General features: G+C 35.7%; 2 protein-coding genes across 12 annotated transcripts in view; one reads left to right on the top strand and one right to left on the bottom strand.

Moving 5' to 3' along the window:
- APOOL (apolipoprotein O like) overlaps nucleotides 1-14,273 on the top strand; it is a 254,234-nt gene that overhangs the window by 98,791 nt on the left and 141,170 nt on the right. Inside the window, exon 10 of one of the 8 annotated variants that reach the window (XM_077890169.1) lies at nucleotides 3,350-3,924. The exons of the other annotated variants lie outside the window; for them this stretch is intronic. Coding sequence (XP_077746295.1) covers nucleotides 3,350-3,438 — 89 coding nt within the window. The 3' untranslated portion in view covers nucleotides 3,439-3,924. Of the gene's footprint in view, nucleotides 1-3,349; nucleotides 3,925-14,273 lie in introns of those variants that run through there. 8 annotated transcript variants of the gene reach the window in all.
- SATL1 (spermidine/spermine N1-acetyl transferase like 1) overlaps nucleotides 6,598-14,273 on the bottom strand; it is a 28,734-nt gene continuing 21,058 nt past the window's right edge. For 3 of the 4 annotated variants that reach the window (XM_077890163.1, XM_077890162.1, XM_077890164.1), the window contains one exon: nucleotides 6,598-6,876. In XM_077890163.1, the coding sequence (XP_077746289.1) occupies nucleotides 6,706-6,876 (171 nt within the window). In that variant the 3' untranslated portion in view covers nucleotides 6,598-6,705. The remainder of the gene's footprint in view (nucleotides 6,877-14,273) is intronic. The other variant, XM_077890165.1, reaches the window with a different exon arrangement.

The following is a 14,273-nucleotide window of genomic DNA, read 5'->3' as shown; positions in this document are numbered from 1 at the left end:
ATGAGACACACACACACACACACACACACAGAAGCGGGCTCCATGCAGGGAGCCTGATATGTGACTCCATCCTGGGACTCCAGGATCACGCTCTGGGCCGAAGGCAGTTGCTAAACTGCTGAGCCACCCAGGCATCCTGGGTGAAGAAATTTCTAAGAGGAAAGATGTAATCCTTAATTACTCAGGAAAGCAGGAGGTGAATCTTTTTTAAAAGGCAGAAAACAAATGACCTAGGCTGAGTGGTTCTAAATGAGAGGGATCCATGCTACACTTACTAGAATTGTTTGTTTTCTAAAATTCACTCTACCTAAGAATTACAAATTAGAATCTCCAGAGGTGAGGCCTCTAAGCAGGTGGATTATAGGTAAAGCTCCACAGGTAATTCTCTATGCATATTCCTCTAGTTAATAATTTCTAACATAAGCTATAGATAATTTAAAATTCTGAAGCCTTTCAACACATTTTGAAAGGTAGAGGTCTAAAGGCAAAGGAGTATATTTCAAATTTGGGTGAGCTGAAGTTTTACTAACTAGACTTTGGACAAGAAAATGTATAAGGAAGTAAGTAGAAGTGTTAGAGAACTTAGTCAACTGATTGGCATTGTTAAGCAAATTAGGCACATTCAGACTTATATAAAATAGTTATTTGTTATATGCTTACTATAGTATGTTTGATAAAGAAGAAAACTATTTCCTAGTACTTTTCACTTGTACTGAACAAAGTCTTCCACCAGGTGGTGGTAAAGAAAAGAGCAGGCAGAACCAATTTCTTAACCTCTTTGTGATGGACCTCTTCTCAGAATAATGCTTTTAAGTTGATAAAACAAAATACATGGCAATACATGTCCTTCTTTAATATTTTTTTTAAATTCTTATTTATTTATTTATGATAGTCACAGAGAGAGAGAGAGAGAGACAGAGACACAGGCAGAGGGAGAAGCAGGCTCCATGCACCGGGAGCCCGATGTGGGATTCGATCCCGGGTCTCCAGGATCACACCCTGGGCCAAAGGCAGGCACTAAACCGCTGCGCCACCCAGGGATCCCCTTTTTTTTTAATATATTTTTTTAAAATTTTATTTATTTATTTATGATAGTCACAGAGAGAGAGACATGTCCTTCTTTAAATGTTTTAAAAAACAGTACCTAACAGATCTAATAAAGCCATAGTTTTGAAGTAGTGATAAGTGTAAATGTTTCAAGATATTTGCAAGTGCAGCATAATATGAAAATATTTGTGATTTCTGTAAGTGACAAAATCTAAGGTCCCGCTAATACTACTGTGATTTGTTGCCTACACTCATTATTGAAGAAAATGTTCATTTTCAGTCTGAGGTTAATGAAAATAAAGGTCAATTTCCTACATTTAAATTCATAGACACATGAATTCTATCCACAGACACCCCCCCCCCCACTAAAGAGGCCCCATATTAAGAATTTCTATCCTAAAAAAAGAAAGAATTTCTATCCTATGGTGAACTATTATTAGGTATGGATAGTGATTACTTATGATCTAGGTTTTTTAAAATATATATGATAGTGAAGTTACAGATAGATCACAATTTATGAAATAGAAAAAGTTTCTAAAGAGGCATAAATCATTGTGTGTAAATCCATTTCTCCCCTTTGTTTTCATCATAAAACTGGAAATTAAATTCCTCTATGGAAAAAAAGATATGTTTCCAAATATAAATTATTTTAAATCAGATTTTGAAAAGCACTTAAAAAGATTTCTGAAAAAAATATTTTTAATCTTACATCACAAAGTAAACATTAAAATAGTTGTTTCTTGCCTTACCATACACAGGGTATTATTATATGCAACACTTTGTATATATTATTACACTGAATACTAAAATTGTGTAACATTTTTATTACTCTAACACCCATTTTACAAGAGTCAGAGTTGTTGTGTTAGGGAATCAGACTTATCTGGGTTCAATCCTGGCTCCATTTATCAGCTAAGTGAGATTGGTCATTTTCTTAACCTCTGTAAATTAAAATGTCCTTATCTGGAAAACAAGGATAATATAAAAATATTATTTATATCATGGTGGTAATGTGAGATAATAGATGAAAATAATGTAGTATCCTGCCTGGCACACTATCAGTTTATCATGATCACCAGTGATCCACACATTGTCAAATCCAGTCCATTTTCAATCTCCATCGTATGTAATCCATCAGTAACTTTTAACACAGGTGATTACTCCCTCTTCCTTGAAATAAATCTCTTCACTTGGCTTGTGGGATTCTACTTCCTCTTGGTTCTCTCATTTTACTGACTGGCTGTTCTTCTCAGCCTAATTGATACGTTCTTTTAATTTTCTTAAATTCAAAATATTGGAGTATCCAAAGGACTCATTCCTTGGACCTCTTCTCTGATACTCTAGATGATCTCATAGTCCCATAATTTTAAATGCCAAATATAAGTTAGTACCATAACATTTATAAAGCAGCCAAGTCCTCTCCTGAGCTCTAGAGACTTACATATCCAACAGATTACTCAACATTTGTACTCAGATGTTTAGTTAACAATGTAGATTTAACACATCCAAAACTTCATACTTGACTTGCCTTCCCCCAAACATGCTTCTCCCACATTTTTCCCTATAGTAGTAAACGTCAACTCCATCCTTCCAGTTTCTCAGAGTCTCCCTCACACAAGCATATTCAATCCACTTAGGAAATCCTGCCCATTCCACCTTCAGAAGTTATACAGAATCCAGTCCCTTTTTACCACCACCACTGCTACTGGTCTCCCTGCTTCCACCCTTATTTCCTTGTAGTCTCTTCTCCCTACAGACAAGAGTGATCTTTAAAAAAAAATAAAACATCATGTCACTTCTCTACATTAAAAGAGAACACCTTATCATAGACCTATGTGGTTTAGACTTCTATTGTTTTCTGATCATGTCTCCTATCACTCTCACTGTACCCACCATCACATTGTACCTGTTCTGTTCCGTCCATACTGACCATTTTGTGGTTCCTCATATATGCCTCAGGTCCATTAGCCTTGCAAGGCATTTTCCTCTGATATCTACAGGGCTCACGCCCGCACCTCCTTCAGTTCTTTGCTCAGTTACCACCTTTTTTTTGAAGGCCACCCTGTTTAAAATTGCAAATCACTCAAAGGTCTAACACCCTTCCTGTTTTATTTATTTATTTTTCATAGCACTTACCACCATCTGATAATCTTTTACTTAATTTATTGTCTATGTTTCCAAACTTAAATGTTAGGTCCATATTGACAGAAATTTTTATCTGTTGTTCACTGCTGTATTCCCAGTACCAACAATACATTTGTTTAATGAGTGACTAATTTTTTTCATTTTAATACTTTATCAGGTGCTACACAGTTTATGCCTGACCCCAAGCTCATGGATCACGGGCAGTCCCATCCAGAAGATGTAGATATGTACAGCACTAGAAGCTGAAATAGTCTGCATAGAGAACTGCAAGATGTGTGAAGTTGAAAATAATGATGAAAAAAATCATGTAAAGGGTAACTGTGACACAAAAAGTATCACTTTTTTTTAGGATATAACTTTTAAACAAAAGTTTTTCCCTCACATCTGATACAATGTACAGTTTGACCAGTCACATAAGGGGTTAAAACACAAACTGTAAATTTAATCCAAACAATATTAAATGGTTGATGAAGAGGCAGAAGTAGAAGTTTTGGGATGCATTTGATAATTTTTAAGAGTGTTTATAAAAAAAAACAAAAATAGAGTAAATATATAAATACTGATGAAATATGTATGTGTATATATAAATATTTATACAGATACATATACATATTTGCTTTAGATTTTTCAAATTATTGTTAGCTAAATTAGAATGGTGTATAGAAGGATGTGTTCCTCTGCTTTTTTTTTTCATCCCTCAGAACTGGAATAAAATATCCATATTTTATGACATGTGGGTTGGCTTTGTCTCTTTGTTTTATTAATGTCAACTCCTCTTAAATGTCCAAAAACACTTCTAACTATTTAAGAGGACCATATTCTACAAAGGACTCCAATGCTGCTTAGAAATCCTACTGGTTCCCTTAGGTGGTTTCCTATTCTGTTCCCCAGGAGAAGTATTACAGACCTTTTATTCTCAAGCTAGACATGACCATTTTCAGCCTTTCCCTTCTACCTTCAAGACTTACCTCTTCAGTCATGCATCCCCCTTGTCTAAGGCTAGTGCTTGTGTTCCTGATCTCATTCTTTCCCATGTTTTCCAGTACCATATTCTATCCTGTTTAATCTAGTCTTTGGTTTCTCTTTTCATTCATTTCTTTTCCTCAATCTCTAAATAGCTTCTGATCTTTTTTGTCTAAAAATAGTAACTTGATGGGATGAGCACTGGGTGTTATGCTATATATTGGCAAATTGAACTCCAATACAAAAAATAGGTTTGCAGCAAAAAAATAAAAATAAAACTATACCGAGCTATAAAAACAATAAATAAATAAACAAACAAATAAATAAATAAACAAATAAAGTAACAAAAAAACCTTTCCTTAACTCTGCCTCTTTCTCTCAAGCTGTCTTCACTTTCTCTGTCCTATGATTGCCATACTTGATAAAAAAAGAAGTGTCAGTTCCATACTTCCTCACTTTTGATTCCTCTCCAACTTTCTGCTGACTCCCTGGCCTCTATACCTATTTGAATTTTCTGTAATTATTGACTTTCAAACACTCCCTCCTTGAAACTCACTCCTCCCTTTGCTCTGTCATTCTTCATTCTTCTCTTGCTCTGAATCAAAATACTATAGCTCTTCTAGTTGCATTCCTAGTCATCTTTTCTCATTCTGTATGCTCTCTCATTTTCATTCAAAATACTTTACTGACTTTAGCCAACATTTGTATTTCCTTACCATTTATATGTCCAGCTACAATATTTCTTTAGAGCTGTAGACCTATTTTCTAATTATTTATTATTCAATCTACCTTACATCCCATCAATATCCCCAGTGTTAATATGCCTAAAACTAAATTGCCTCTACCTCTCTCTTATTTCTGTTTTTTAAATCTGCCCTACCTTTTATACTCTTTCCTAATCCATGCTTCCATTCAAGTTTTCATCATTACCTTCCTGAATTATTAGGGTAGCCCTCCAGCTGCCCTCCATCAACCTTGTTTTCTGTCACTTCAGAATGTGTTCTGTTTGCAGGTAGCAGTAAACCAGTTAACAGTGAATAAGAGTCTACTTAATGTCCAGAATTAATACAGGGTTCATTCAGTAGCTCATTAGTGCCATCAAGGACCTAAACATTTTCTCTTTCCATTCTGTTCTTTAGTATGTGAATTTGTCATCTCATGGTCACAAAATCGCTGTTGTTCCTCTGAGGAATACATGCACATTCAAAGTAGGAAGAAATTAGGACAAATTCTGCTATATGCTTCTGACCCTCTATTATCAGAAAAGTAAATGCTTTCTTAGAGCCCCTCTCAGAATTCTTGTCTATATCTTAACCAGAGCTTACCATGTAGCCACCTTAGCTCAAGGAAAATTTGCAAATCATATTTTTTCTATGGTAAGGAAGGCAAGGAGTAAGGAATATGGAATGAGTGTTGAGCTTCAGCTAACATAGTGTCCACTACCCTATTCTTATAACCCATCTGACATGTTATGACATACTGCCTTTCTAAAAACCATATAGTTAGTTGGCTCTCTGAAATCTTCAGTGGCGCATAACTGCCTAAACAGTTAAAACAAGACTCCCAAGCATGACATACAAGGCCCTTATGATCCCAATTCAACTTTAATCCTATCTTCCCTCTCCTTTCCCACCTTACTGCCAATGTACATTATATTTTATCTATGACATATCACTTGCTCTTTGAACATGCTTTGTTATTTTAAGTTGTTTTTTCTGCCTATGCTGGTATTTCCTTTTAGAATTTTTTTCTGTTCCATATTCCAACTTCCTACTCATCCTTCAAACCCAATTACAGTGTCACCTTTCTCAGTCCTCCAAGGTAGGATTTAAATGTTCTCTATTCTACATTCCCTTACACTTGGTGTTTATAGCTGTGACAACCCAACCAATTTATTATAAAACTAAAACTAGTTAAGTACTTTTCACAGACAAGACTCCTTGTGGGTATGACTGAATCATTTTTGTGTAGCTTTTATGCTCATGAAATACCTGGTACACAGTAGGAACCCACATGTTCTATGCTAGTTGCAACACAGGATATAAAAGGAATTATAATTCTATCATAGGGCTTATATTTCTACCAGAGAGGAAAGAAATATATGCATATAGAATTTTTTGTACCTCAGATCTGTTTATAATCAAATGAATCCATATTTCATCAAATCTAAGATACATTATTTACCTCTAAGAAAAAAGTGATACCACTTGATCATTATTCCAATTTTAGCTGTGTTAAGATGTGAAAATATAAACATTTTAAATTTAGTGAGATATGGTAGGTAAAAAATATACTAACACCAACTATAAAGTGATTCTTGGTTTATCTACTCTTTTGGATCATCAGCTATGCTACTAGTTATTAGTATATTAGTTTGGAAAAAGGCAAGTTGATTGTATCTGCCAAATCTGTTTCAAAGTAAAAAATCTGCTCAAACCAGAGTTTGATCACTTGCTGTATTGTACAACACTCAAAGTCAAACTGCTGTTGGACTCAGGTGACATTCAAATGTTGGAGCATATGTTGGGACAAATTGAGATGAATCCTCTTTCAGCCTTCCTTTGCCATATCCATGAGTTCTTCTCTGTTAAATCTGAACAGATGCCAGCCCTCCTCAGATGAAAGGTCTAAAGCTCCTCGACGAGTGTAGTAGTCAATAGAAGCTTGGTTCCAAATGACAACAAGAAAGTGCATGCAGTTACACTGGCTTCTGATGGCTATCTGTTTAAAAACAAATAGAGATTACTTTTACTTGAAAGCATAGTCTTCATTAATACATTTATTTTATTAAAGGTCTACATGCAATGCACTATGTATACTTCCAAATAATAATATAATAGTTAACTCTTGGACTTCTCTAAAACTATAAGAAATTTTCTTTGAAAAGTACAGAAATGATTTGCAAAGTCTACTAATTGGTTTTTCTAGAAATCCAATACAGTTTTTTTCCTTTATTCTATAGAAAAAGTTCCTAAAATTTCATATGCATTTCCAAATTACAAAAGGATCTTATTTTTATACTATGTTTTTTTCAATTCAAGTATGATTAACATAGTGTTATATTAGTTTCAGGTGTACAGTATAATGATTCAGTGGTTCTATATATTTCTCATGCTCATCAAGTTAAGTCCACTCTTAATTCCCTTTATCTATTTCACCCATCCCCACCCACCCACCTCCCCTCTGGCAACAACCAGTTTGTTCTCTGTATTTAAGAGTGTTGTTCTGTTTGACTTTTTTTCTTTGTTCATTAATTTTATCTCTTAAATTCCACATATGAATGAAATTACAAAGTATTTGTCTTTCTCTGGCTGAATTTCACTAAGAATTATACCCTCTGGGTACATCCATGTTGTTGCAAATGGAAACATATCATTATTTTTATGTCTCCGTAATATTCCATTGTGTGTATGTATATATATATGTAAATATACATACCACATCTTCTTATCCATTTATCTGTTGAACACATGGGTTGCTTCCATTGCTTGGCTATTATAAATAATGCTACAGTAGACATAGGGGTGCATATATCTCTTTGAATTAGTATTTTCAACTTCCTTAGGTAAATACTCAGTAGTGGAATTACTGTATCATGTGGTAATTCTGTTTTTAAATTTTTAAATCCCTATACTGTTTTCCACAGTGGCTGCACTACTTTGCATTCTCAACAACAATTTGAATGCCTTTAATGTCTTTTTGTTGTCTGATTGCTGAGCCTAGGACTTCCAGTACTATGTCGAATAGCAGCGGTGAGAGTGGACATCCCTATCTTGTTCCTGATCTTAGGGGAAAGGCTCCCAGTGCTTCCCCATTGAGAATGAGTCAAACTCTCCCTCTTCGCCGATGACATGATACTCTACATAGAAAACCCAAAAGTCTCCACCCCAAGATTGCTAGAACTCATACAGCAATTCGGTAGCGTGGCAGGATACAAAATCAATGCCCAGAAATCAGTGGCATTTCTATACACTAACAATGAGACTGAAGAAAGAGAAATTAAGGAGTCAATCCCATTTACAATTGCACCCAAAAGCATAAGATACCTAGGAATAAACCTAACCAAAGATGTAAAGGATCTCTACCCTCAAAACTATAGAACACTTCTGAAAGAAATTGAGGAAGACACAAAGAGATGGAAAAATATTCCATGCTCATGGATTGGCAGAATTAATATTGTGAAAATGTCAATGTTACCCAGGGCAATATACACGTTTAATGCAATCCCTATCAAAATACCATGGACTTTCTTCAGAGAGTTAGAACAAATTATTTTAAGATTTGTGTGGAATCAGAAAAGACCCCGAATAGCCAGGGGAATTTTAAAAAAGAAAACCATATCTGGGGGCATCACAATGCCAGATTTCAGGTTGTACTACAAAGCTGTGGTCATCAAGACAGTGTGGTACTGGCACAAAAACAGACACAGAGATCAGTGGAACAGAACAGAGAACCCAGAAGTGGACCCTGAACTTTATGGTCAACTAATATTCGATAAAGGAGGAAAGACTATCCATTGGAAGAAAGACAGTCTCTTCAATAAATGGTGCTGGGAAAATTGGACATCCACATGCAGAAGAATGAAACTAGACCACTCTCTTGCACCATACACAAAGATAAACTCAAAATGGATGAAAGATCTAAATGTGAGACAAGATTCCATCAAAATCCTAGAGAAGAACACAGGCAACACCCTTTTTGAACTCGGCCACAGTAACTTCTTGCAAGATACATCCACGAAGGCAAAAGAAACAAAAGCAAAAATGAACTATTGGGACTTCATCAAGATAAGAAGCTTTTGCACAGCAAAGGATACAGTCAACAAAACTAAAAGACAACGTACAGAATGGGAGAAGATATTTGCAAATGACATATCAGATAAAGGGCTAGTTTCCAAGATCTATAAAGAACTTATTAAACTCAACACCAAAGAAACAAACAATCCAATCATGAAATGGGCATTCTCAACAACAGTAAACGAGGGAGGGTTCCTTTTTTTTTCAATATTCTTGCCAACACTTGGTATTTCTTATATTTTTGATTTTAGCCAGTCTGACAGATATAAAGTGAGAGGTCATCCTAGTTTTTTTTTTTAAAGATTTTATTTATTTATTCATGAGAGACACACAGAGAGAGGCAGGGACATAGGCAGAGGGAGAAGCAGGCTCCATGCAGGGAGCCCGACGTGGGACTCGATCCCGGGTCTCCAGAATCACACCCCGGGCTGAAGGCAGCACTAAACTGCTGAGCCACCGGGGCTGCCCTCATCCTAGTTTTAATTTGCATTTTCCTAATGATGAATGATGTTGAGCATCTTTTCATGTGTCTGTTGGCCATCTGTATTCTTTGGAAAAATGTCTATTCAGATCCTCTGACTGCTTTTTAATAGATTTTTTTTTTTGTACTGGGTTGTATAAGCTCTTACATTATTTTAGATATGAACCTGGTATTAGAGCTATCATTTGCAAATATCTTCCCCCATTCAGTAGGTATCCTTTTTGTTTTGCTGATAGTTTCCTTTCCTATCTAAAAGGATTTTATTTTGCTATAGTCTCAGTAGTATATTTTTTTTGTTTCCTTTGCCAGATGAGAAAATGTTTCTCATCTCAGAAACATAAAAAAAAAAATGTTTCTATGGCTGATGTCAATGAAACTACTGCTTATGTTTTCTTCTAGGAATTATAGTTTTGGGTCTCTCATTTAGATCTTCAATTCATTTTGAGTTTATTTCTGTGTATGATGTAAGAAAGTGGTCAAGTTTCATGATGTACTTAGCTGTCCTGTTTTCCAACACCATTTGTTGAAGACACTGTCTTTTCCTTTTTTTTAATATTTTTTTTCTTTTATTTATTTATGATAGTCACAGAGAGAGAGAGAGGCAGATTCACAGGCAGAGGGAGAAGCAGGCTCCATGCACCGGGAGCCCGACGTGGGATTCGATCCCGGGTCTCCAGGATCGTGCCCTGGGCCGAAGGCAGGCGCCAAACCGCTACGCCACCCAGGGATCCCGACACTGTCTTTTCCATTGCATGTTCTTTGCCTTCTTTGTCATAGATTAAGTGACCATAAAAGCATGGGTTTATTTTTGGACTCTTCTGTTCCATTGATCTATGTGTCTATTTTTGTGCCAGTACTAGACAGTTTTCATTATTTTGTAATATATCTTCAAATTTGGGATTGTGTTACCTCCAGTTTTGTTCATTTTAGAGATTTCTTTGGGTATTCAGTGTCTTGATTCCATACATACTTTAGGATCATTTATTCTAGTTCTGTGAAAAATGAGTTGGTAGTTTGATGAGGATTGCATTAAAGTTGTAGATTGCTTTGGAAAGTATGGACATTTTAAGAATATGGTTCTTCCACTCCATGAGCATGGAATCCCTTTCTATTTGTTTGTATCATCTTCAGTTTCTTTTATCAGTGGTTTATAGTTTTTAGAGCACAGATTACTCACCTCCTTGATTAAGTTTATTTCTAGATATCTTACAGTTTTTAGTCCAATTATCAATGCAGTTGTCTTCTTAATTTCTCTTTTTACTTCTTTATTAGTGTATTAAAATGCAACAGATTTTCATATATTAGTTTTGTATCCTGTGACTTTACTGAATTCATTTAACAGTTCTCGTAGTTTTTGCTAAAGTCTTTATGGTTTTCTACATACAGTATCCTGTCATTTGCTTCTTCTTTACCAAGTCAGATGCCTTTTCTTTTTCTTGTCTGATTGCAGTGCTAGGACTTGCAGTGTTGAATAACAGTGGTAAGAGTGGACAGTCTCATCTTGTTCCTGATTGTAGGGGAAAAGCTCTGTTTTTCACCATTTAGTATGCTGTTAATTGTTGGATTTTCCTATATGGCCTTTATTGTGTTGAGGTATGTTTCCTCTAGACCTACTCTGCACAGTTTTTGTCATGAATGGATGTCGTACTTTGTTAAATGTTTTTGCTGCAACTCTTGAGATGATCAAATGGTTTTTATCCTTTCTCTTGTTGATGTGATGTATCACATTGTTTTGTGAATATTAAACCACCCTTGCATCCATGGAATAAATCCCATTTGATCATAGGAAATAATTTTTAAGTGAATAGTTGGATTTGGTTTGCTAATATTTTGTGATGATTTTTACATCTATGTTCATCAGAGACACTGCCTTTAGTTTTCTTGTTTTGTACTGTCTTTATCTGGTTTTGAAATCATGGTAGTGCTGTCTTTGTAGAATGAATTTGGAATCTTTCCTTCCATTTTTTGAAATAGTTTGAGAATAAAAGATGTTAAATTGTCTTTAAATGTCTGGTAAAATTCACCTGTGATGCCATCTGGTCCTAACTTTTGTTTGGAGGTTTTTGATTGCTGATTCAAATTTACTGCAAGTGATCAGTCTATTCAAATTTTCTTTGTCTTCCGGATTCAGTTTTGGAAGGTCATATATTTTTAGGAATTTATCCATTTCTTCCAGGTTGTCCAATTTGTTGCTATAAAATTTTTCATAATATTCTCTTATAATCCTTAGTATTTTTGAGTTATTTCTTCTTCATTTCTGATTTTGAGTCCTCTCCTATTTTTGATCAATCTGGATAAAGGTTTATCAATTTTGTTGATCTTTTCAAATAACTAGCTCCTGGTTTCATTGATCTGCTCTATAGTTTTTTTTTCTTTTCTAGTCTCTATTTCATTGATTCCTGCTATAATCTTTATTATTCCCTTCTTTCTACTGGCTTTGGCCCTTGTTTTTTCTGTATATCCTTTATGTGTAACGTTAGGTTCTTTATTGGAGCTTTTTTTTAGTTTATCAGGTAGATCTATATTGCCATAATCTTCTTTCTTTTTTTTTAAAGATTTTATTTATTTATTCATGATAGTCACAGAGAGAGAGAGAGAGAGGCAGAGACACAGGCAGAGGGAGAAGCAGGCTCCATGCAGGGAGCCCGACGCGGGATTTGATCCCGGGTCTCCAGGATCGCGCCCTGGGCCAAAGGCAGGCGCTAAACCGCTGCGCCACCCAGGGATCCCTATAATCTTCTTTCTTAAAGCAGCTTTGCTGGATCCCAAAGATTTTGGATTGTTATGTTTTCATTTTCATTTGTCTCTATGTATTCTTTTTATTTCCCCTTTGATTTCTTGGTTGACCCATTCATTGTTTAATAGCATGTTATTTAGCCTCCATGTACTTGTATTCATTCCAGATTCTTTTCTTGTGTTTGATTTCTGTTTTCATATCATTGTGGTCAGAAAGATTCATGATAGATTTCAATCGTTTTAAGTTTATAGAGACTTGTTTTGTGGCCTAACCTGTGATCTGTTCTGGAGAACATTCCATATACACTTGAAAATAATGTGTATTACACTATTCGGGGATGGATTGCTCTGAGTATATCTTTTAGATCCATCTGTTCCAGTGTTTCATTCAAAGCTACGGTTTCCTTGATTTTCTGTCTGGGTGAGTATCCATTGATGTAACTGAGGGTTATAGTCCCCTACTATCATTGTATTAATGTCAGTTCTTTCCTTTATGTCTGTTAATAGTTGCTTTATGTATGTAGGTGCTCCTATATTGGATGCATATTTACAATGATTATATCCCCTTGTTGGATTGTTCCTTTTGTAATCATGTAATGTTCTTCTTTGTCTCCTGTTAGTTTTTGTTTTAATGTTTATTTTGTCTAAGTATTGGTACCCCAGCTTTCTTTTCACTTCCATTTGCATGGTAAATATCTTTCCACTCTGTCACTTTCCATTTGCATGTACCTTTAGTTCTGAAGGGAGGCTCCTGTAGGCAGCTTATCAATGGGGTTTGCTTCTTTTTTTTTCTTTTTTAAAATTTTTTTATTATTTTTTATAATAAATTTATTTTTTATTGGTGTTCAATTTGCCAACATACAGAATAACACCTAGTGCTCATCCCGTCAAGTGCCCCCCTCAGTGCCCGTCACCCATTCACCCCCACCCCTGCCCTCCTCCCCTTCCACCACCCCTAGTTCGTTTCCCAGAGTTAGGAGTCTTTATGTTCTATATCCATTCAGTGACTCTGTGTCTTTTGACCAGAGCATTTAGTTCATTTACATTCAAAGTAATTATTGATAGGTATGTACTTGTTGCTATTTGTTACTTGTTTTATATGTATTTTTGTAGTTCTCTATTTTTTCTCTTGCTCTTTGCTTGTCTTTGATAGCTCTTTATAGTGATATGTTTGTGTTCCTTTCTCTTAATTTTTTGTATATGTATTAGATATTTTTTTTGTTTTGTTTTGTTTTGTTTTTAATTTATTTTTTATTGGTGTTCAATTTACTAACATACAGAATAACCCCCAGTGCCCGTCACCCATTCACTCCCACCCCCCGCCCTCCTCCCCTTCCACCACCCCTAGTTCGTTTCCCAGAGTTAGCAGTCCTTACGTTCTGTCTCCCTTTCTGATATTTCCCACACATTTCTTCTCCCTTCCCTTCTATTCCCTTTCACTATTATTTATATTCCCCAAATGAATGAGAACATATAATGTTTGTCCTTCTCCGACTGACTTACTTCACTCAGCATAATACCCTCCAGTTCCATCCACGTTGAAGCAAATGGTGGGTATTTGTCATTTCTAATAGCTGAGTAATATTCCATTGTATACATAAACCACATCTTTATCCATTCATCTTTCGTTGGACACCGAGGCTCCTTCCACAGTTTGGCTATCGTGGCCGTTGCTGCTATAAACATCGGGGTGCAGGTGTCCCGGCATTTCATTGCATTTGTATCTTTGGGGTAAATCCCCAACAGTGCAATTGCTGGGTCGTAGGGCAGGTATATTTTTAACTGTTTGAGGAACCTCCAACACAGTTTTCCAGAGTGGTTGCACCAGTTCACATTCCCACCAACAGTGTAAGAGGGTTCCCTTTTCTCCGCATCCTCTCCAACATTTGTTGTTTCCTGTCTTGTTAATTTGCCCCATTCTCACTGGTGTGAGGTGGTATCTCATTGTGGTTTTGATTTGTATCTCCCTGATGGCAAGTGATCAAGTAGGATTTATCCCTGGGACACAAGGCTGGTTCAACACCCGTAAAACAATCAATGTGATTCATCATATCAGCAAGAGAAAAACCAAGAACCATATGATCCTCTCATTAGATGCAGAGAAA

The sequence above is a fragment of the Canis aureus genome, chromosome X (assembly GCF_053574225.1).
Source record: "Canis aureus isolate CA01 chromosome X, VMU_Caureus_v.1.0, whole genome shotgun sequence".
Lineage (NCBI taxonomy): Eukaryota > Metazoa > Chordata > Mammalia > Carnivora > Canidae > Canis > Canis aureus.
This window is presented reverse-complemented; position numbering and strand designations above follow the sequence as displayed.